Source organism: Leucoraja erinacea, chromosome 16, assembly GCF_028641065.1.
Source record: "Leucoraja erinacea ecotype New England chromosome 16, Leri_hhj_1, whole genome shotgun sequence".
NCBI classification, from domain to species: Eukaryota; Metazoa; Chordata; class Chondrichthyes; order Rajiformes; family Rajidae; genus Leucoraja; species Leucoraja erinaceus.
The window spans coordinates 741,403-765,516 of record NC_073392.1 but is presented as its reverse complement, the minus strand read 5'-3'; the positions used below and the strand labels follow the sequence as shown (position 1 = coordinate 765,516).

The following is a 24,114-nucleotide window of genomic DNA, read 5'->3' as shown; positions in this document are numbered from 1 at the left end:
CAGCAAACGTTGGAAATTATTTGTTAGACATAGAAACATAGAAATTAGGTGCAGGAGTAGGCCATTCGGCCCTTCGAGCCTGCACCGCCATTCAATATGATCATGGCTGATCATCCAACTCAGTATCCCGTACCTGCCTTCTCTCCATACCCTCTGATCCCCTTAGCCACAAGGGCCACATCTAACTCCCTCTTAAATATAGCCAATGAACTGGCCTCAACTACCCTCTGTGGCAGAGAGTTCCAGAGATTCACCACTCTCTGTGTGAAAAAAGTTCTTCTCATCTCGGTTTTAAAGGATTTCCCCCTTATCCTTAAGCTGTGACCCCTTGTCCTGGACTTCCCTAACATCGGGAACAATTTTCCTGCATCTAGCCTGTCCAACCCCTTAAGAATTATGTAAGTTTCTATAAGATGATCATTTTGATCATAGCAGGGATAAATTGACCTATTCCTCCTGTTCATCTGTGTTCAATCAATAAAACTTTGTACTAACATACATTAAATGTCAGAATATCTAACTTAATATCTACTTCCTGCTTTCATTCCTTACAAGTACTAAAAACAATATTAAGTCTCCTTTTTAACTATTGTTCTTCAACATATCATATAACATATAAATGCTAAATCATGCAGTGCAGCTGTTTGGCAGGGGAAGATGAGCTAATTAATAGAATTTTCCTGGCAATTTAATCACAGTTTGTTTTAGAGCAATACAGAGCATAGCAAATACATAACATTATAGTTTGCTTACCAATTTTGCATCGTTATTTTATCACAAATTTATAATGCATTCCTATTCAAGTTTTTGAGAATATTTTCAATGCATAATGTTTAGAACAGTGGAAAATGGGTATTATTGAAAATGTGACTGATTTAAGATTTGAATGTTTATAAAATACAAATGAAATATATTTATATTTTTCTTACAATGGGTGACTTTGTCCACATGCTCCAAGAAACAATTCATTCACTTTACGATATGGCAATAATTGATCTTGTCAAATACCGTATTATAATGAAGCAATCCTAGTATAAATGAACATAATTTATAAACTGAAGATATCCAACAACCAAATGGATGTATGATAAAAATAAATTGAACATCACCCAATTACGCTACCATGAAGCAGAGCAGAAATAATTAAGTCCAATAAATGCACATCATTCCAAGAGAACTGCTGAATCATGTTATTTTCACTTGCATAACAGAAAATTGATTGAACTCAAAAATAACACTCGGGCACACAGCAAACTGTATATTATAAACCTTAGAATTAGGAAACGAGCAGTGAACAGCGCATCTTCATTGCTTAAAAATCCCATGCAGTTAACTCTTTCAGAATGCATTATGTCAAAAGCAACTCATCTCAGAATGTCACAACTTGCACTCAATTCACTGCATCAAGAATGCTTGCCCATTAAAACGCCACCTCCAAATGCAAGTTGCATGCAAAGAACACAGTTGTTTAATGCGAGCACCTTTAAGGAAGCAGAGGCAGGTACACATAATTTAACTGCTTACCCACTAAGTACACCAAGAACGAGATTAAGGACAAAAAATGAGCCTAGGATGATTAGGCTAACAAAATATATCCATGGCCATTCTAATCCAACCGAGTCATTAACCTGGAAAATGGAGAAGGTGCATTATGGTTTTTATGCAACTCAGGATGGCAAAGTCCCTCAGCCAGCCACTTTGTTTCTTGGAAATTAGATAACAAAAATAATTTAAGCATCCTCCTTCATTCTTTTTGGACTCACTGTAAAGTTATTTTGTAAACTTGTATTAGGAAATTGTGATGCAAATTTTCAACCAATGTTTCCCTAACACTTCATTGGCAGAAATGAGCAAATATTTTTTCTGACTCTTCCAAACATTCAACATGGCAACTGGATTTAGGACTTTGCATTTCAGATAAAATGAAGTGCCAGCTTACCCGCTCAATACACCAAGTACAAGATTAAGAACGAAAAAAGATCCAAAGATGACGAGACTGACAAAATAGACCCAAGGCAATTCATATCCCATGGCATCATTCATCTGTAAAGATGATAGCAAGTTACAGTCGCAGCCTAACCCAGCTACATATTTTAATACTTGAAATATTATGAGGCTTTACAAATATAAATTTGAAGCACTATTGCTATTTAGATATAAAACAATTGATGAACAATTGCACATCTAAGTGAACTTGGCTATAAGTAAATATTTTTGTACAAAATATGCTGCAAAATTTGCAAGAAGGAGCACAATGATTGTGGATAATTTAACTACCCCTAAGAACGCATTCAAATAACCAAATAACAAAACTCTAGAATACAAAATAGGAGATTCCTGTCTGAAGCCAGTTTTGATTGCTAATCAAACTTCCCCGTAGTCTAGGGGAAAATGTCCTTATTCACATACTCCTCAATAGCAAGCACATCCATGGATATGGAGTCAGTGCAATGTGTGCACTTGTGACATCCACGTTTACCTCTCTGCAATCATCTTTAAATCCATGTTTGTCACTAGATTCATGGATGAATATGTATTGTAATGTTCCAACTGGGGCCACCTCTATTCATTACACTTAACAATTATTTATTTTTAAGCCTGGACAGTATTTGTTGAAATCTAGTCATTACTTCAAAATTGGAGGTGCATACAGTTTAAAATAAAATAAGGAAAATCCAAAATTACGCCAATATGAGATAAAAGGAAATTTGGTGAATGCTGGCATTTTGTGAATAAAACATAAATTGCACATCAGATAGATGAATACCCGTCCAAAATTGGTGCAATATGTTTCCTCATATCCATGCCTAGCATCAGCACCATCACATACACAACTGTCATCTTTGGGCGAGTCTTACTTGGTGGTCTCTCTCAAGTTCCAGCATGAACTCCAATTATAAATTCTTTCTCTGCTTTCTCCTTGATAATGAATGATTCCCACCATCAATGCACTGAATTCATAAACTTCCTTCCAAATGAGACCATTTCCTTATCAACTACTGCTTCACAACCTTATTCAGCCCAACGTGTCTATTTCTACTCTTCCCATTCAAAGTTTCTTTAAATGTCCTCCCTCTCAGCAGCAGAATAATCTCTACAAATATATTTGCCACATTTCTCTGTTTTTGTCCAAAAGGGATCCTCAAAACCCATTTCTTCAACCATGCCTTTGGTCAAATCTACTCCTTCATTCTGCAATGCTTGCAACTGTTCTCGGTGTTTGCAAGGCTCGGTGTTGGGGCCGCAACTGTTTACTATATATTAATGATTTGGAAGAGGAAATTAGGAGCAACACTAGCAAGTTTGCAGATGACGCAAAGCTGGGTGGCAGTGTGAACTGTGAAGAGGATGTTAGGAGGTTGCAGGGTGACCTGGACAGGTTGAGTGAGTGGGCAGATGCAGTATAATATAGATAAATGTGAGGTTATCCACTTTGGCGGCAAAAACAAGGGGGCAGATTATTATCTCAATGGGGTTAGGTTAGGTAAGGGGGAGGTGCAGCGAGATCTGGGCGTCCTTGTACACCGGTCACTGAAACAGGTACAGCAGGCAGTGAAGAAAGCTAATGGAATGTTGGCCTTGATAACAAGAGGATTTCAGTATAGGAGTAAAGAGGTTCTTCTGCAGTTTTATAGGGCTCTGGTGAGGCCACATTTAGAGTATTGTGTACAGTTTTGGTCTCCTAATTTGAGGAAGGACATCCTTGTGATTGAGGCAGTGCAGCGTAGGTTCACGAGATTGATCTCTGGGATGGCGGGACTGTCATATGAGGAAAGATTGAAAAGACTAGGCTTGTATTCACTGGAGTTTAGAAGGATGAGGGGAGATCTTATAGAAACATATAAAATTATAAAAGGAGCTAGATGCAGGAAAAATGTTCCCAATGTTAGGCGAGTCCAGAACCAGGGACCACAGTCTTAGAATAAAGGGGAGGTCATTTAAGACTGAGGTGAGAAAAAGCGTTTTCACCCAGAGAGTTGTGAATTTATGGAATTCCCTGCCACAGAGGGTAGTGGAGGCCAATTCACTGGATGGATTTAATAGAGAGTTAGATAGAGCTCTGGGGCTAGTGGAGTCAAGGGATATGGGGAGAAGGCAGGCACAGGTTATTGATAGGGGACGATCAGCCATGGTCACAATGAATGGCAGTGCTGGCTCGAAGGGCCGAATGGCCTCCTCCTGCACCTATTTTCTACGTTTCAATGTTCTCACCCCTGTGGAAGATTGTGGGATTTGTGTAGATTGCACGTACATTGTCAATATAGGTAGTTGTTTTATGAAGTGTTTCCTTCTATGTGATACCCTTAGGCAGCAGGAGATCATATTTACAGGTTTACCCAGAGAAGTAAAGCACTATGCATAACAAGTTATTTTCTTATATTGGAAATTAAGAGCACTGTATTTTAACTGGTTTGAGATTCCTTAAATTCTCTTTAAGTAGGATGAAAAGTTTAATGTGAATTATTATTAAAAGCACTGTCAGCATTTTCATATAAAAATTGGATTTATGTGAGGGTATTCTGATTATCTCAAATTTGGAGTAAACGATGTAAATGTTTTGTTTATATAAAATTTATCACATCATTTTTCAGTTAAAAATGGAAATATTATCCATTATTATGAAGTAACCAATAATTATAATTATGAAGTAACCAATAATCACAATTTGTGAGAGAAAAATGTGAATGTAAAGCTACCCTTGTGCGCTATTTTAAATAATTGCACTATCTGAAATATGGCAGAAAGGCATCATTCATCATGACTGTAAATAGACTATTACATAGAATGTTGCCTTATATATTGTGTCTGTAACTATTTGAATGATTCATATTGAACTGCTCTGCGTGGCAATCACTTACCCAGTACAGGACATCTGTCCACCCTTCCATCGTTATACATTGAAAAACAGTTAACATTGCAAAAGCAAAGTTGTCAAAGTTTGTGATGCCTCCATTGGGACCCGGCCACCCACCCTTGCACTCTGTACCATTCATGGGGCATTGATGGCCATTCCCTGAAAATGCACATGGTGCTGGTTCATCTTCTGATATTATATCTGAAAATCAAAGACAATAATATTATTAGATTATGTTATGTTGGAAGGTTTTATCTCAAATTAATACATTCATTATAAAAATAACTCTGCCCAACAAATGAGAACTATAAATTTTACATGAGGAATAATCATGAACCACTCATACCACAAATAGTATAATGAAAGCTTGATCATTGTTTATGAATATGTTTGACAATATTTAGTTAATCCCATCTGAGAGAAATGTGCCAGAAGTTGCTGTGAACATTATGATCATTCAGCAACATCATGTAGAATCTAGCAGAAGATGCTGTCTCTGTTGCTTTATTAGCTTCACAAAATGGCTTTTAGCCATCTGCCTCACCACTGAAACACAGTGAATGGTTTGAAGTTGCTGCATTCGCCTAAATGAGGAGCTAAACTCAGTGACACTTTAGCCATGAGATTATTGTTCATTATCAGACTTCACAATGACAATTGTGACATCTCCTGGGTGGTGAATTTGTGGAATTCTTTGCCACAGAAGGCTGTGGAGGCCAAGTCAATGGATATATTTAAAGCAGAGATAAATAGATTCGTGATTAGTACGGGTGTCACAAGTTATGGGAAGGCAGAAAAATGGGGTTAGGAGGGAAAGATAGATCAGTTATGATTGAATGGCGGAATAGACTTGATGGGCCAAATGGCCTAATTCTGCTCCTATCACATGATCTTATGACCTCATTGCTTGAAGATGTGTAATTGCCTTTATGTCTCGGTTATTCTCTATCCCAATCATGGCTTCCATTCACACTCTCTTTCTGCACCTGATTTGTTATAGTTATTTTCTTCTTAACACCAGAGCATCTCGATGATGAGAATGACAATCAGGCGATCAGCACTCACCATAATGGGGAAACATTGACAGCAACTTCTGGAGCATGCCTGTTCACAGTGAAACACAGCAATCCAGAAGCCACTCTCGATGACCCCCCCCCCCCCCCCCACTCGTCCTACAAAAGCGCTAATGCAGTCTTAACTTGGCATCACGCACTTCTTACTGCTAAACGATCTCTCTGCTCCTGAAAAGACTAACTTTACATGTGCAAGTCTAATTTGTTTTAAATTATTCAAAATATTTATTTCAAAATTGGTTCTATTAGTGGAATAAAAATACTTTGAAAATTTGGCTGACATTTCAGATGCTCCCGCAACGACAGCTTCGTCCACTGGACTGGAGGGCGGCAGCTTCGGCAGCTTCTATCAACACCCGGCGGGATCCCTACATCGAAAGCTGGATCACATCAGCGCAGAGGGAGACGAGGATGGAAGAAACAAGGACTTTAAGACTTTTGCCTTCCATCACAGTGAGGAGGTGCCTGGTAGACTCACTGTGGTGGATGTTAAACTGTGTTAAGTGTGCGTTTTGTTATTTTATTCTATGTTATGAATGCAAGGTTCACAATTTCGTTCAGACTGAAATGTCTGAATGACAATAAAGGATACTTTATACTTTAAGCTACTTTAACCATGTAAATATTCTAATCATATGGCAGGTTATTCATTGTAATATATCTAAAAGCTATAGAGCTGTCTCTATTCACTTCTTAGTTAACTGCTATCAGGATGTTTCCTATCAGAATGGATGCGCAGCCAATTTGATGGTACAACCGATGCTGAAAATAAAAACATTTTTACAAAGATGGCTCATAGCAACTTGTGTTAGAAAAGCAAAAATCCATTCCACAAGATTCAATGAAACTTTGTGGACAGGTTTGTGTGAGTACCATCCCTTTGATGACCAGAAAACCACGCCAATTATTTCAACGGAGCAGTTTATTTATTTATCATCGACCCGATAGAGTTGCACAGGTATTAATCCTATTCATTGAAATCCCATAACCTGCAAGCTGCAATATTATCACCTCAAAAATTCAACTACTTTGATGCAAAAAAATCACAAAGTTAAGCACACAGATGCTGTCCAATGAATGGAAAACAATGCAAACCTTAACCTTAATGCAAAATACAACCAATGCTGTTCGGTCTTTAAATTAACCAAAAAAAGATCCTTATGAGTATGTTTGAACTTTTATTCTCTTTAATATGCAAGACGTTTATCAATAGTATTTATCTGGGTAGCATGCAATAAAAGCTTTTCACTGTACCTCGGTACACATGAAAATAAACTAAACTAACTAAACAATGATAATACTTTAAGCTTAAGGCATTATTTTCCATAAACTTTCGTTAAAATTGGATTTTCATTAAAAAAAGAACGAATGTGAAAAAGCACTAATAAATACTTACTTGTGTTAATGAAATAACAGGTTCTGTGCATTTTTCCTATAAAAAGTTCCAATCCTATTATAGCATAAATGATGATTACAAATAATACTAGCAGAGCAATGTGGAGAAGTGGAACCATGGCTTTGATGATAGAGTTCAAGACAACTTGTAAGCCTTAATAAAAAAGAAAGAACAGTTGAGTTACATATAAGAAAATTATAACAATACGAAATAGAAATGAGGATAAATTGCTGACACCATAAATGTGACCTTTAATAATCTGCTTCTAAAAGCAGATGTTTCAAAAACTGAGGGATTGCATTAAGGTCCAAAATAAATAAGGGGGAGCAAGTAATATTACCAGAAGGATTGATTTAAAATAAAATTCTGAAATCACTATTTACTAACTTGAAACACAAATTAAATTCGACATTTTTAAAATGTAGTTCTTTGAGCTTCATCAAAAAAGATTCCATATAAAGTAAGTCTTGTAAATTTGTAATTTTACAAGAAATTTGTCACATATCAAAGAGAACAGAGTAACCTCAGTAGAATTATTCAATCAGTTCAGTTGCCAAATGGGAAGCACATTTTTAGAATTCATCGTGTTTAGCATATAAAAGCAAATCAAATTCAAAATTATTTAGCTCATGAAAAGGCTAATTGGTGTAAATATCGTATTTTTTAAATAACAGCAACCTGCATTTATGTAACTTTAATATATTAAATCATCCCAAATTACTTGACAAGTAATTTAACTAACAAAATTCAGTTAAAAAAAACCCACATAAAGTGATATTAGATAGTAAAGCGTTAGGTAATCTAAAAAAAATCAATTGGGTTGGTTTTAAGGTGCGTGGTGAAGGAGAAATTATGTAGAAATGCAGCTAAGTTTCGGGAAGGTCCTTGGAGGTTTAGACCAGGACACAAGATACTATGGGGGGTGGGGGTAAAGGAAATCAGGAAGGAATGCAAAGCTCTTGGATAGTTGTAGAACAGCAAGAAAACAATTCAAGAATGAGGGGCGAGGTTAAGTTAAAAACAAACTATGTTTTTGGAAACTTACTTGGTACTCCAGATACAAGTCGAAGAGGTCGCAACACACGAAATGCTCGGAGAGCTTTGACATCAAAACCGCCTGACGATTTACCTCCTGAAGTTGCATGTCCATCTACGTTCTCTACTTTGGTGGTTACTTGTTCCAAAACAACACTAAACAAACTATATTCAAATAAAACGAATTAATAATTATTATGCGTCATCCTTTATTTCAACACAAACTAGTAAATCACAAGTCAAGAGTGTTTAATTGTTATAGGTGTCGGCAACAGAAAAATGAAATTATTACTTGCTGCAGCTTAATAGGCCCATAAATGTAATAACACACATATAACATATAATTATCAATAAATTATTGATTTAAAAGCATTTTTATAAAAACTATTTTCTGAGCAGCCCTGCAATGTCCTAGACAGTTTGCAGATGTTATTTGCTCTGCATACATGATTTGGAGTTTACTTATTTAACTTGTTCCAGAAACATAGAGAGAAACATAGAAAAATAGGTGCAGGAGTAAGCCATTTGGCCTTTCGAGTCAGCACCGCCATTCAATATGATCAATGCTGATCATCTAAAATCACCACCCCCTTCCTGCTTTTTCCCCAGATCCCTTGATTCCTTTAGCCCTAAGAGCTAAATCTAACTCCCTTTTAAAAACATCCAGTGAATTGGCCTCCACTGCCTTCTGTGGCAGAGAATTCCAGAGATTCACAACTCTCTGGGTGAAAATGTTTTTCCTCAGCTCAGTCCAAAATGACCTACCCCATATTCTTAAACTGCGACCCCTGGTTCTGGACTCCCCCAACTTCTGGAATATTTTTCCTGCATCTAGCCAGTCCAATCCTTTAAGAATTTTGTATGCTTCTATAAGATCTCTTTAATTCTTTATATTATCTTCAATCTATTTAGTTGATGTCTTGCCATCTCTACTTCAATCTAGTTAGTCTGTCTCAAACCTTCTATTTAGGCTACATGTTGACATAGGCCTAACTGTCCAAGCTCTATTTTGTATAATTCAACTATCTTTAAAGTTTCAAAACTTGATTCCACAACACTTAACGTTTGGGCTGAACAGATTCCAAAGTGATAACCACTGTACATATGCACATATGTAACTCAAGCGGCAATACCTTATATTTAAAAAGGAGTATGTGTATGTGACATAAATTGTTCCCGAATGCATGCAGTGTGGGCAGATCATAATATCAATCAATGTATAATGCTGTGGAGACACAAGGGACCGCTTATGCTGGAATCATGTTGCTTGATCCACTGAGTTCCTCCATCACTTTGCTTTTTGCTCAAAGGACAATGCTAAATTGATGCCAATATTACTTAACTGACCCTTATTGCCTCAGCTCCCACTTTCTATTGGAAGACTGACACAAGCATACTGCCAAGGAAAGGGTTAAGCTGTACAATTATAGCACTTGCTGACTGCACAACTAAATTAAGAACTAGAAATGGAACAATAGTCTGGCTCATTTTATCAGATGTGTCATCTCATTGTTGTCACAACACCACATCCTTGAAAGCTCATGTAAGCTGAGCTGCGAGCACAAACAAATGACTAAACCACAATGAACCAATTAAGCAGTGGAAAGCACCAGCTCCCATGGTGATTAAATATGGGCAAACAAATATGTGCCAAGTTCAAAAGAGGAATACACAATTGTAGAAATACTATTGTTAATGTAGAGGTATTAGATAATTAGCATAGAATGGAGAGATGGAGTAGGGGTAGTTGGTGGTGGGTTCATCATATCTGACAATCGTCAGGTGATTGGATTTAACATCAAAATATTAGTATTCATTTCACACAACATCGCCTGGCCTGAACGACACCTGCAACTCCACACCACCAGGACAACGGGCCTTTATGGCCAAGTTTGGACTCTAACATATTTGTTTAAACTTTGGACTAGAAGGGCACAAGATGACACTTGGAACGTGGTTGACACTGTTGTGTATAACTTAGCGTGGTCTACTGTCTTATACTCTTGTACCTACTGTAAGTATGATTGTGCCGAAGTAGTTGGTGGTGGCACTGAACTGCATGAATTTCACGGTTCTTAGGTACATGTGATAATAAAGTGCCATTGGACCATTAACTTAAATGTTATAAATTGTTGCTTTTACAGTTCTGCGGGGATTCTGATCTCAGCTTTAAATGGAATGAAGTTACTCCAACACATTTAATGTGACATTGAATCACTATATAGACGGGACATTTCATATGCTGGTACTGTCTTGGAATGGAGGAGAAGCTCCAGGTCGTCAGCTGGGAGACAGGAATGTGTCTGGAGATTAATCTCTTTGATGATGCTCAGCATTTTGCAACTCATTAACAAGATGACCATTTGTTTACAGTTTATCACCATGCTCTCTCTGACTTTAACCTATCAGAGAGATTCACTCCACCACCCTCCCTGAAGCTTCACACACTACTTCTGTCTCCTTTTCAGTTCTTCGACCTGAAACATTATCTTTTTTTGTAGCTTCACCTGCTGAGTATTTCCAGCATTTTCTGAAAATGAAACCTTACGTATCTTTATTATATTAAATGATATCGTAAATGATATCAATGACAATTCTATAAATTCTCCAAGTTATTCTCCACTACATCCCAACAATAAAACACAAAAAGATTCATAGTATTGTTTTGTGATGCAATACAACAATGAAGAAATAGAAGCAATCACAACATTTTCAAATTGCAAGCAATATTGGGTTTCTACAGTAATAAACTCTACATTTTATAGTCATTTCATTTAATGAACTTACAAAAAAACACACACGTCTTGTTACCTGCCATAAAAAATAAAACTTACCCCACAATTACAATTACAAAGTCCATCAAGTTCCATCCATTTCTTACATATGCATTGGGATGTAACATTAGTCCATATGCAATAATCTTCAAACAGGTTTCAATTGTAAAAATAATAAGGAAGGCATATTCTACTGTTTCCTGAAAAACACAAGAAAAAACAATTACGTCATCAAGTAATTCAAAGTAACATGTACAGTTTCAACTATGAATTATAAATCTTGAACAATGCCTCCTGTTATTCCATACACCAACAATACAAGTTCTACATAACTTTCATCTTCATGTTAAAGGATGTTAAATGTTGGACTAATTCAGCGGGTCAGGCAGCACTTTGTGTTTTGCTCAAGATTTCAGCATCTGCAGTTCCTGGTGCTCCAAGTTAAAGGAAGCATTCACTGTGATCAATACAGGTTCACTGCAGTCTTCTATTGATTTACAAAGACAAAACCAATTGTATACTGATATTTTTGTTATAGCCCAGAGAACCATTAAGCTATTATTTATCAATGATGGACACACCGTTACATTTAAAAAGCACGAGGGCTCACACTCCAGCATTCTTTCTCTGAATCATGGACTTTTACCTTGACACAGATAATAAATAGGTGTAAAATAGCTCGGGACTTTACACCTGACTCCACCTAAAGCCTAGGTTGCATGACAAACATATTAACGGAAGAAACTCAGCCGAAGGTATAAGCAAGATCAGATTACTGTCAACATCAGCTCAGGCTGCTTTATAAGCTGTAACTGTACACATATTCTAAAAGAAAACACCGAAACTAAGTCCAAACATATTAATTGATTTGCTATATTTATTGTAGTTTAAAGTAGCAGTGAGCCACCTTGTGGATGACTGCAATGTTTTGGAAAGGTACTCTCATCTTACTCTGAAGTGGAATGTTCTTGGACTATGCCCTGAGGGACATCTATCCATGTTAGGATAATGTGCTACTTGCAGGAGGTGGTGTTTCATTGCACTTCCAACTCCTAATCTTCAAATTGGAAGAAAACAAAGTGGAGGAATGGTTGCCAAATTCATATTGGCAAGTTGCTTCAGAGCATCTTCCAAATGCTGCATGTTGGATCTACTGTGCACTGACAGAAGAAAGAAAGAAAGAAAAAAAAAGAAAGAATGCTTAAGGTGGGTGATAAATGGGGCTGCTGATTTGGGCTACTTTGTCTTGCATGGTGTTGATCTTTGAGTTTTGTTGGCACTGTATTCATAAAGGAATGCAAACATTTTTAATTTGTACTCAAGATTTGATCTATTTTACCAGATGGAAAGACTTTGGAGAGTCGGGACAATCAGCAGCTGCAAAGTGGCACAGCTAGTACAGCTAGTGCATCAGGAGACCCAGCTTCAGTCCTGACCTCTGGTTCTCCCTGTAACCCATGTATGTTCTCAGAATGCTCCCATTTCAAAATAGATGCAACTGATAAGTTAATTGATCCACAGAGAATAGACTCTATGGGAGGTTGATAGAAAAGTGGGTCAAATAAAATGGGAGTTGTGTAAATAGGTGTTTAATGGATGACATAGGCACGGTGGGCTGAAGAGCCTGTTTTTATACTGTATGACTCTATGAACATGAATAAATAACTCTTCCCTATTTCACCCTGAAAAACCAGTGTATAATGTCCTCCAAAAGTCACAGTATTTAAGCGGCTGGTCTCGTTAAATTTCTGGTCAATGATAAAATTGCATTGTTGCATTTCATACTTGCATCCCTGCATAATTTGTGCAAACCTCTGATTTACTAGTACTGTAACGTATCCACTAGTTTGCTGTGCCATGTTCAAATTTAAATTTCATCGCTACTGAGGTGTGAGTTGAATATGTGTCTTGAATAAAAGTAGGGGTCTCCTAATAGTCATCTCATCACTATGTCACTGCACTTTGGATCATTTTGATACTTTTAAGATGCCATACAAAAATACAGTATTGTCGTGAGTAAAGCCTGGCCCGCATATACCACCATGACAGTAGCAGATTGCTATCAGTTATGAAAGTCACAACTTTTTATGGAATAGATTATTTTGGCAAATTTAGGGATCATCATTATTGATAATGATTTGTGCATAAATAAATAAGCAGATAATTGAAAAATTATTTGGTTGAGCAAATCAGTTCAGAAATCTTCCAATAAAAAATTGCAAATTGCTGAAAGATTTAGTGGCAGGTTCCTCTAATTTAATACTGTGCACTCGCATGGTCAATATTGTCATCCTTTCATCAACATCATTAATGACACAAACAAAAATATTCCATTTGCTCAACCACCAATTTGTTTGTGATCAGCATTACATTGTGCTAGAAAATCCAAAGATTATATTACATATAGACAAATTACATCATGCACAATTTTTTTTTGGAAATTCAAGTCTATCCTCCAAACCATCTGATATCCCGTGTACATTTTCCACGATACAAGGATTTATATGTTATAAGGTGCTATTGAATATAATGAAACCAATGAGAGTCTTCACACATCAAATACAGGCATTAGCAATCATATATCAAGTGACTGCATCAGTCTCATGTTCTGCCATATGGTCCACTTATGTTAGATGTACCTCTTACAAGGCGTCAGTACGTCACAACGTACATGGAGGTATTTCATCTTTCAGAAGGTAAGTGTCTACAGAATTCTGCCACAAAAAGATTTGGATGCTGTCATTTAGTATATTCAAGGCAGAGATGGGTATTTGGATTATTCAAGTTATTGGTTTAAGAGGTATAAGAAAATAGAGTAGAGGCCAAAGATCAACCATGATTCCACTGAATGAAGAGCATGCTGCAGTGTTAGCATGGTGCACTCAAGCTTTCCCCATATCCCTCTAAACCTTCCCTATCCATCTACCTATCCAAATGTATTTTAAACATGGTTATTGTACCTGCCTTAACTATCTTCTCTGGCAGCTCATTCAAACACCTACCATCCTTTGACTGAAGACGTTGCCCCTCAGGTTTGTATTAAATACTAGATCAAGTGCAGACCCGTAGGGTCTGTTCCCCCAACGTGCAATTGTAGGGGGGGGGGGAGGCGGCATGCAGCGTCATACACACTAACTGCCTACCCCCTCCCCCCCGCACTCACGCTAATTACCCCCCTTGATATTATATTAATATTATTAATTTGCTCCTTTTACCCCATAACCACCCGATCTACTGATGCATAGCCCCCAACTTGCAGTCACATATAGAGAGGTGGGGGGGGGGGGGGGGGGGGGGGGGGGGTAGAGAGTGAGGGCAGAGAGAGAAGGGGCAGAGACAGAGAGAGAGACAGAAACAAAGAGAGGGGGGAAAGGGGGAGAGGGGGAGGAGAGGAGAAGAAGAAGGGTGGGTGAGGGGGGAAAGGTGGGGGAGGGGGGGGAGGAGAGAGGGTGAAAGTGAGGAGGAGAGAGAGGGGGGGGTGGGTGCTGAGAGGGGGGTGAGGGGGAGAGGTGGGGAGCAGGGAGGGGGAGGGAGGAGGGAAGAGGGTAGGGGGTGTGGAGGGGAGAGGGAGGGTGGGGGGGGGAGAGAGAGAGAGAGAGAGAGAGGGAGAGAGGGGGGAGGGGGGGGGGAGGGGCGTGTCCATCCGTGTGTCTATCTAAGCGGCGCCTATCCATGTGGCGGTGTGCCAGCATTCAGGGGGAGTGGGGAGAGGCCTTGCCACAGGGAGGGAGGGTGGAGGGAAGGGAGTAGGGGTGTCTGGAGGGGAGGGGGTTTAGGGGAGGGATGATGGGGGAGGGGATGGAGGGGAGGAGAGGGGGAGAAAAAGAGGGGAGAGAGAGAGAGAGGGGGGGAGAGAGAGAGAGAGAGAGAAAGTGTGAGAAAGGTTTGAAAAGGTGAAGGAAGATCAAAAAAGTTTCGGAAAGTTGGGAGAGGAGAGGGGGGGAGAGGGGGGGGGAGGGGGGAGGGGGGAGGGGGGGGGGGGGAGGGGGGGGGGGGGGAGAGGGAGAGAGAGAGAGAGAGAGGGAGAGAGAGAGAGAGAGAGAGAGAGAGAGAGAGAGAGAGAGAGAGAGTGCCTTTTTACTTCAACCCAAACCCAAACAACCATTTGCAGGCAGTGCTTTTTTACCTCTGACCATATTTCCTTTTTCAAACCCACTTAAGGGTACTCACAGTGCTGTAGACATTTGTTTAGTGTCATTCAGAGATCAGAGTGACAGAGACTAATTGACAGAGACTGCATTGAGGCACACCACTTCCTGGTTTTATAGTCCCTCCCCCTCCCTCCAGCAGGGGCAGCAGAGAGAAAAAATGGGGAATTTTGTAAAAACATTAATATCTTTGTCATATTTAATCAACGGGAAAAATCCTCGCCACACATGCGGCGGCGGGGGGCTCTTAGCGAGGTGGTCAAAAATGACGGCCGGAGGTGGCGGCGTTCTCTCGGAAATCGCAGCACAGATGGCCAAAACCGGTCAAGAACAGACTTTTAGTAATATAGATTATCCCTCCAACCTTAAACATATGTCGTCTTGTTTTTCATTCCCCTACCCCGGGGAAAGGATTTCCTCTCAGCCTTCTCAAGAGAACTGTCTCTAATCCATCCTTGTACCCATAGCCTCTAATTGCACAAACCATTGTCATATATCTTTCCTGCACCCTCTTCAGATCCTTCCTTTTATGTTATGATCACAAATGAACACATGCAGTTGATTTCAAACCTTGTTTATAAAGGATCAGCATCACTGACCTGGTTTTATACTCTGAATATATATTAATGATCTGGATGAGGGAATTGAAGGCAATATCTCCAAGTTTGCGGGTGACAGTAAGCTGGGGGGCAGTGTTAGCTGTGAGGAGGATGCTAGGAGACTGCAAGGTGACTTGGATAGGCTGGGTGAGTGGGCAAATGTTTGACAGATGCAGTATAATGTGGATAAATGTGAGGTTATCCATTTTGGTGGCAAAAACAGGAAAGCAGACTATTATCTAAATGGTGGCCGACTAGGAAAAGGGGAGATGCAGCGAGACCTGGGTGTCATGGTACACCAGTCATTGAAAGTAGGCATGCAGGTGCAGCAGGCAATGAAGAAAGCGAATGGTATGTTAGCTTTCATAGCAAAAGGATTTGAGTATAGGAGCAGGGAGGTTCTACTGCAGTTGTACAGGGTCTTAGTGAGACCACACCTGGGGTATTGCGTACAGTTTTGGTCTCCAAATCTGAGGAAGGACATTATTGTCATAGAGGGAGTGCAGAGAAGGTTCACCAGACTGAATCCTGGGATGTCAGGACTGTCTTATGAAGAAAGACTGGATAGACTTGGTTTATACTCTCTAGAATTTAGGAGATTGAGAGGGGATCTTATAGAAACTTACAAAATTCTTAAGGGGTTGGACAGGCTAGATGCAGGAAGATTGCTCCCGATGTTGGGGAAGTCCAGGACAAGGGGTCACAGCTTAAGGATAACGGGGAAATCCTTTAAAACCGAGATGAGAAGCACATTTTTCACACAGAGAGTGGTGAATCTCTGGAACTCTCTGCCGCAGAGGGTAGTCGAGGCCAGTTCATTGGCTATATTTAAGAGGGAGTTAGATGTGGCCCTTGTGGCTAAGGGGATCAGAGGGTATGGAGAGAAGGCAGGTACAGGATACTGAGTTGGATGATCAGCCATGATCATATTGAATGGCGGTGCAGGCTCGAAGGGCTGAATGGCCTATTCCTGCACCTAATTTCTATGTTTCTATGTTTCTATGACTGTTAATAAAGCGCAGAACTATGTGTGTGGCCTATTTACCACATTGTCAACCTGACCTCCTACTTTAAATAATTTGTGCATACATACTCTTAGTTACACCACACCTACATTCCTTTTAGGACGGTATCCTTATGCTCTATTGTCTCTCCTCCATCTTCCTCTCAAAATGCTTTACCTCACATTGCTCCATACTACACTTCACCAGCCTGTGAATGGCCATTCAACCATCTGTTTCACAGTTCGCATTATTGTCAAGTTTTGTGTCACCTGTAAAGAAATTGTGACCTGCAACCCCAAATCTAGGTCATTAATATAGATTAATTTTTTGGTTTGGTTTGTTTTGTTTTTGTTTTGTTTTTTTGTTTTTTGCCTAGCCTTGTAAAGCGACTTTGAGTCGCTATATAAATTCAATTTATTATTATTATTATTATTATTATTATTAGAGATCATGGAAAGCAATGGCCCTATACATGATCAATGGCCCTATACATGATCAATGGCCCTATACATGATCAAGGCCCTTCACCACCTATAGAAAACAGTTGTGCTTCAACAAAACTAATTTTATTCTTACATGCCATCTGATTTGTTCACTTCAACAACTCTGTGTAATAGCATGTTCCATTCCCAGAGAGGAACACTTTCCAAATTCTCTCTCAGATTTATTAGTGACTCATTTATTTATCATTAGTTTTGCCACCCTTACAAGTGGAAACTCTATCTGCACGTCCACATGATGAATAAGATGGTTAAGCTTTGCTTGATGTTGGAGAGAATTCTCAGATAATGACTACATATTTTGCATCTAACGAAGTAAGATTGGTAGTGGGGAAGCTGCTTGAGTCAATTATTAAAGATATAGCAGCACATTTGGATAGCAGTGATAGGATCAGTCAAAGTCAGCATGGATTTATGAAGGGGAAATCATGCTTGACTAATCTTCTGGAATTTTTTGAGGATGAAACAAGTGGAATGGATAAGGGAGAGCCAGTGGATGTGGTGTATAAGGACTTTCAAAAAGCCTTGGACAAGGGTCCACACAAGAGATTAGTGTGCAAAATTAGAGCACATAGTATTGGGGGTAGGGCATTGAGATGGATAGAGAACTGGTTGGCAGACAGGAAGCAAAGAGTATGAATTAAAGGGTTCTTTTGGGGTCTCCAAATCTGAGGAAAGACATTCTTGCCATAGAGGGAGTACAGAGAAAGTTCACCAGACTGAATCCTGGAAGTCAGGACTTTCATATGAAGAAAGACTGGATAGACACGGCTTGTAATCGCTAGAATTTAGAAGATTGAGGGGGGATCTTATAGAAACTTACAAAATTCTTAAGGAGTTGGACAGGCTAGATGCAGGAAGATTGTTCCTGATGTTGGGGAAGTCCAGGACAAGGGGTCACAGTTTAAGGATAATGGGGAAATCCTTTAGATGAGAAAAATATTTTTCACACAGGTGGTGAATCTTTGGAACTCTCTGCCACAGAAGGTAGTTGAGGCCAGTTCATTGGCTATATTTAAGAGGGAGTCAGATGTGGCCCTTGTGGCTAAAGGGATCAGGGGGTATGGAGAGAAGGTACGTACAGGATACTGAGTTGGATGATCAGCCATGATCATATTGAATGGCGGTGCAGGCTCGAAGGGCCGAATGGCCTACTCCTGCACCTATTTTCTATGTTTCTATGTTTTCAGAATGTTAGGCAGTGACTAGTGGGATGCCACAAGGCTCAGTGCTGGGACCCCATTTTTTTACAATATATATTAATGATTTAGAAAAAGGCATTAAAAGCCCTGTCTCACGGTAGGAGCTGACCCACGTAGTAACCCGAGTGAAAGACTCGTGGTTGTGTACGTGATCCCAAGTGCAAGAGTTTAACCGAGTTCCCACGGGTATGGCAAGTTTGCCGTTTTCTGCGATGTTCCAAGTTCGTCTCCCAAGTTACTAAGTTCCTCTCCCGAGTTACTCTTGTGTAACTTTCAGGGTAGTGGGAGATGGTGGCGGAAATATTGAATGGAACACAAGCCTTGCTGTACTGTAGACTCTGCAGAAACCTGGTGGGTATGAGAGGTTTAGAGGGATAGAGGCCAAATGTGAGACGAGGTCATCCCTCAGCCTCCTGCACTGCAAAGAAAAAAAATAAACTCAAACCTATCCACCTTCTTCTTGCAACCCAAGCCGTCCAGGAAGGACCAAGCTTGGCATGAACAAGTTGGTCAGAGGGGGCGGCAAATTTGTTGCGAAATTCGATTTAATAACAACCGCAAGATTTTAAACGGGAAGCTTGCACATTTGGCTCTTTCATGAATGTTGAGCGTTCCCGAGCTTGTCAATTATTAAATATAAATAGTAAAGGCATGGGAGAATTATGCCTATCTAAGAGATCGATCTCTTAGGTAGGCATAATTCTCCGTGCCTTTCAACCGCAGCACTTGCAACACGCGAAGGTCTGTGCAGCCCACGTGCCATTAGCGCTGCTTCAAGCCGTCAATGACAAGCGGGGCTGAAGGCAGCTGAAATTCTGCCTTTGCTGTACTGCGCAGGTGCAGCAGCCTACTGCGCATGTGCAGCGCTAGTTTCTTGGCGGGTTTTTCAAATGTGGATTGTCATTATTGTAAGAGTATCTTAGGCAAGGCAAGGCAAGGCAACTTTATTTATATAGCACATTTCATACACGAGGCAGACTGAAAGTGCTTCACATAAAAACATGTCATACAATAAAATGAAATAATAAAATGAAATAAAATAGAAGAATTAAAAGAAAAGAAAAGCAAAATTAAACATGCATTATAAAAAGTGCAAATGTTAAAAGTGCAATGTAGTTAAGATTTAGCTGAAAGCTAAAGTAAACATAAAAGTTTTCAGTCTTGTTTTAAAAGTGGTCAAAGTTGAGGCAAGTCTTAAATCTTCAGGAAGTTTATTCCAGCTATTTGTTGCATTGCAACTAAATCATGCTTTCCCATGTTTTGTATTTACTCTGGGAATCACTAACAGATTGGTTTCAGAAGATCTTAGAAGATCTAGAAGGCTTATATAGTGGAAGCATGTCAATGATATACTTTGGTCCTAAACCATGTAGTGATTTATAGGTGAGCAGCAGGATTTTGAAATCAATTCTCTGACATACAGGGAGCCAATGTAAGGATTTAAGAATTGGTTTAATGTGTTCAAATTTTTTGGTCTTTGTTAGAACTCTAGCAACAGCGTTCTGAACAAGCTGTAGCTGCCTGACAGTTTTTTTCGGAAGACCTGCAAGGAGACCGTTACAATAATCTAGCCTACTAGTAATAAAGGCATGTACAAGTTTTTCTAAGTCTTGAGCTGACGTGAGTCCTCTTAATCTTGCTACGTTTTTGAGGTGATAGTAGGCCGATTTTGTTACTGATTTGATGTGACTGTCGAAATGTAAATCTGAATCCATAATAACCCCAAGATTTCTGGCTTTGTTTGAAGTTTTCAGGGACAGAGAGTGAAGGTGTTGGGTTACTTTAAGCCTTTCTTTTTTAGCACCAAAAACAATTATCTCCGTTTTGTCCTTATTTAGTTGGAGGAAATTTTGGCACATCCAGCCTTTGACTTGCTCAATGCACTGGCACAGCAGATCTATGGGGCGATAGTCATTTGGTGATAGCGCTACATAGATTTGAGTGTCATCGGCATAGAAGTGGTGGTCAATATTATTATTTCGCATGATTTGCCTTAGGAAACAAAGAGTGAAGAATGGAGTTTGTGTACCAATAACGTGGTAAGTACATTTCTTGGTGCTTTATGTTTTTAAATACTGTATTTCCCGGATGGGGGAGAGCTCCTTTCACAGTGTTTGGGGAGTCTGGTCCGAGGTAAATTTGCGGCGAAGGCAGGAGCGTTGTGAAGGAGAGGATCGGGGCCAGTAACCCACTTGCGACGCTCCGGGCACGGACCCACCGCATTGTGACTGGGGAGTGATTTAGCTTGGGTGGCTGCGAGTGGCTGCCGGGACCGGACAGGCCCTTCTGCTGGTCCCCGCTCACCTCTGGCAGTGCTCTCCGTCTGAAAACCTCTCTCCTGCCACTCGCTGGCCTCACTCATGTCAGTCGCTTCCCGCAAATTCTTAAATTCCGACTGCGCGATCGAGGGACCAATTGAGGTTACTCGGCTGTGGGAATTTAAGGATTTGTGGGAAGCAGTTGACATGAGCGAAGCTGGCGAGCTGTAGGTGAGAGATGTTCAGTCGGAGAGCACTGTCAGAGGTGAGCAGGTCGGCAGAAGGCGCTGAAGTGGCAGCCGGTTCTGCTGTCGGGACCCGGCGGCCGCTTGTAGTCACTCGAGCTGCTTCCCTCCCCGGAAATGGCGGCCAGTTCTGCTGTCCGTGCCCGGAGCGCTGCGGCAGCGGTGAGTGAGTTACTGACATGATCTCCAACCCCCTCCTTCTCAACAATCCCCGCATCTTTAACCCCTGGCACAGACTCTCCACACGCTGTGAAAGGAACTCTCCCTCCAATTGGTCCCTTGAATTAGTATTGTCATTCAATAAGACGACAACTGATTCAACGTCCCGGTGTGCTCCCGTTTTTCAGACCACATTTCCACCTGCTTTCATCCTCTGTCCCCCACCCATTCAATACTTAAAAAATGAAGGAGATTTAGAAGCCTTGAGAAAATTGAATTGTTACTTTTTTTTTTACGGAAAAAACAATCTGCGCATGCATGGTTTAAGATTTTTTTTTAAAGCCGACTGACTGCCTACCTTGAGTAATTACTCACGGCACGTGCCTGATGGCTTGTGATATGTTTTGTACATTTCTGTACGCTCAGAGAGCTCAGGCATAGTCTGACCAACTTCCCGTTCACTGGGACACTATATGTTGATACAGGTACAAGTAAAAATGTGAATCCTAATAGACAAGGAGAATTGGTAGCAACATTTGGAAATGATTTGCAGCATCTGCAGAACCTCTTATCATATTAGCAATGACAAAGAGTCTTCTTGCTTTGAATAGCTTTCTTCAGGTGATGAGATTTAGAATATTGCAATATGAAAAGATGAGTAGTGGTTGGTGTTGTTCCTTATTTTACATGGATTTGTACATGTGTTTGAGATCATACAGCCATTACATAGTACCTCTTGAAAAAACACCCCACACTGTAAAGTAAGCATTTGGGGAAGGCATAAAATTCAGTCATCTTCCTCGTGGGGTCAGGGCCTTTGAGTAGTTGAGGCCCGATGTTCAGGCCCTCTCGCCGGGATGATCGGAGCTTCCGAGTCCACGGGCCGAGCTGGGCAGAGTTCCAACACTGGCGACCCGCGCGCGGCAAGCGGTCCCAGACCTACACGATGTTAAAGTCAGCGCCGCCCGTGGCTGGAAGCTCCGCAAACCGCAGCTCCACGTTGTTAATCAGCAGGCCCAACACTCCGGAGCTTCTACAGGCGATCCCCGGCAAGGGCAGCGACCCGCTAGCAAACGATTTGAATGCTGCGCCGCTGCTAAGTCTGTCTCCGGGGGAAAGGCCGCGTGAGTGGCAGTCACCGAGGGGAGGCGAAGTGCGTTTCGTAGAGTGACAGCCGGAAGGAAAGGAAGCTAGTTTCCCCTCGACCCCCTGGTTCGGCAACGGAAAAGACTAAGTAGCGCTCTCCCAGAGGTAGGAGGGTAAACCTGACAGTCCATGGTAGGGGTCTCTGAGTTCGTACAGAACTCCTTGGCATATTGACTGAGCGCCCCCTCCGCAGACCTTAGCGCTATGCTTTGGCCACAGACGCTCAATGGAGGGGAGCGTGGAAACCCCCTGATGCGTTGGGCAATTTTCACCACCTCTGCAATTGCCTTCCCTCGGAGACAGAGCAGTTGCCATACCATACTGTGATGCAGTTGGTAAGGATGCTCTCGATGGTGCAGCGGTAGAAGTTCACCAGGATCTGAGGAGACAGATGGACCTTCTTCAGTCTCCTCAGGAAGAAGAGACGCTGATGAGCCTTCTTGATCAGAGTAGAGGTATTGTGGGTCCAAGAGAGGTCATCGGAGATGTTGACTCCCAGGAACCTGAAGCTAGAAACCATTCTACCATTCCTTGACCTCACTATCTCCATCGCAGGTGATAGACTTCTGACCGACATCCACTATAAACCCACTGACTCCCATGGCTATCTGGACTACACTTCTTCCCACCCTGCTTCCTGTAAGGACTCCATCCCCTACTCCCAATTCCTCCGTCTACGCCGCATCTGCTCCCAGGATGAGGCGTTCCACATCAGAGCATCTGAAATATCTTAATTCTTCAGTACTGCTAGACTCAACAACAACTTCATCAACAAGTTCGCTGATGACACAACAGTGGTGGGTCTCATCAGTGACAATGATGAATCGGCGTACAGGATGGAGGTGGAGCTGCTCACAGGTTGGTGCAAATCCCACAACCTCATTCTCAACGTGGGAAAAACTAAGGAGATGGTGGTTGACTTCAGGAGGGCGGGGAAACAACACCATACACCTCTGCACATGGTGAAAGGGAGCTGATGTGGAAAGGGTCAGCAGCGTGAAGTTCCTAGGACTACACCTGTCAGATGACCTGACGTCCACGGCCAACACCACAGCACTGGTCAAGAGAGCCCAGCAGCGACTACACCCTCTCCGAAGACTACGTAAAGCAGGTCTCCCCACTACACACCTACGGACTTTTTATAGGGGGACAATCGAGAGCACATTGACCTACGGCATCACTTCCTGGTTCGGGAGCTGCAAGGCGTACGAACGGCACCAACTAGGCAGGATTGTGAAGACCGCCAGCAGGATTATTGGTGCTCCACTCCCTTTCCTGCTGGACATATACAGGAAGAGATGTATCAGCAGAGCCATCTCCATCATCAAAGACCCCTACCACCCATCGCATCACATATTCTCCATCCTGCCATCTGGGAAGAGGTACAGGAGCATTAGCTGCAAAACCAGCAGGATGCTCCTCAGCTTCTTCCCACAGGCTATAAGACTGCTAAACGGACTTTGCCCCCTGCCAAAGTATCGCGCACCAACCACCAACCTGGACACACTGCAGCAGAGCCACTGTTGTGCCGCTGCCGATCGGAACGCCTGTTGATGTTTAGTAGAGTGTTAAATTTGTTCATGATATATGTATTTTTATTTCTATTTATTTTTAATGCACACTGAATGGACACTGGTTGAGCAACGTTTTTTTTGTTTCCTCTGGGTATGTGAATACTCAGGAAATGACAATAAAGATATACAATACAATACAATACAAC

The 24,114-nt window shown here is 41.0% G+C and overlaps 1 protein-coding gene across 2 annotated transcripts in view; it reads right to left on the bottom strand.

Moving 5' to 3' along the window:
- The window catches only part of LOC129704437 (voltage-dependent L-type calcium channel subunit alpha-1D-like), a 346,238-nt gene that overhangs the window by 210,798 nt on the left and 111,326 nt on the right, over nucleotides 1-24,114 (bottom strand). For both annotated transcript variants that reach the window (XM_055647505.1, XM_055647504.1), the window contains exons 4-8: nucleotides 11,194-11,333; nucleotides 8,370-8,524; nucleotides 7,325-7,477; nucleotides 4,860-5,056; nucleotides 1,940-2,043 (exon numbers count right to left, since the gene is read on the bottom strand). In XM_055647505.1, the coding sequence (XP_055503480.1) occupies nucleotides 1,940-2,043; nucleotides 4,860-5,056; nucleotides 7,325-7,477; nucleotides 8,370-8,524; nucleotides 11,194-11,333 (749 nt within the window). The remainder of the gene's footprint in view (nucleotides 1-1,939; nucleotides 2,044-4,859; nucleotides 5,057-7,324; nucleotides 7,478-8,369; nucleotides 8,525-11,193; nucleotides 11,334-24,114) is intronic.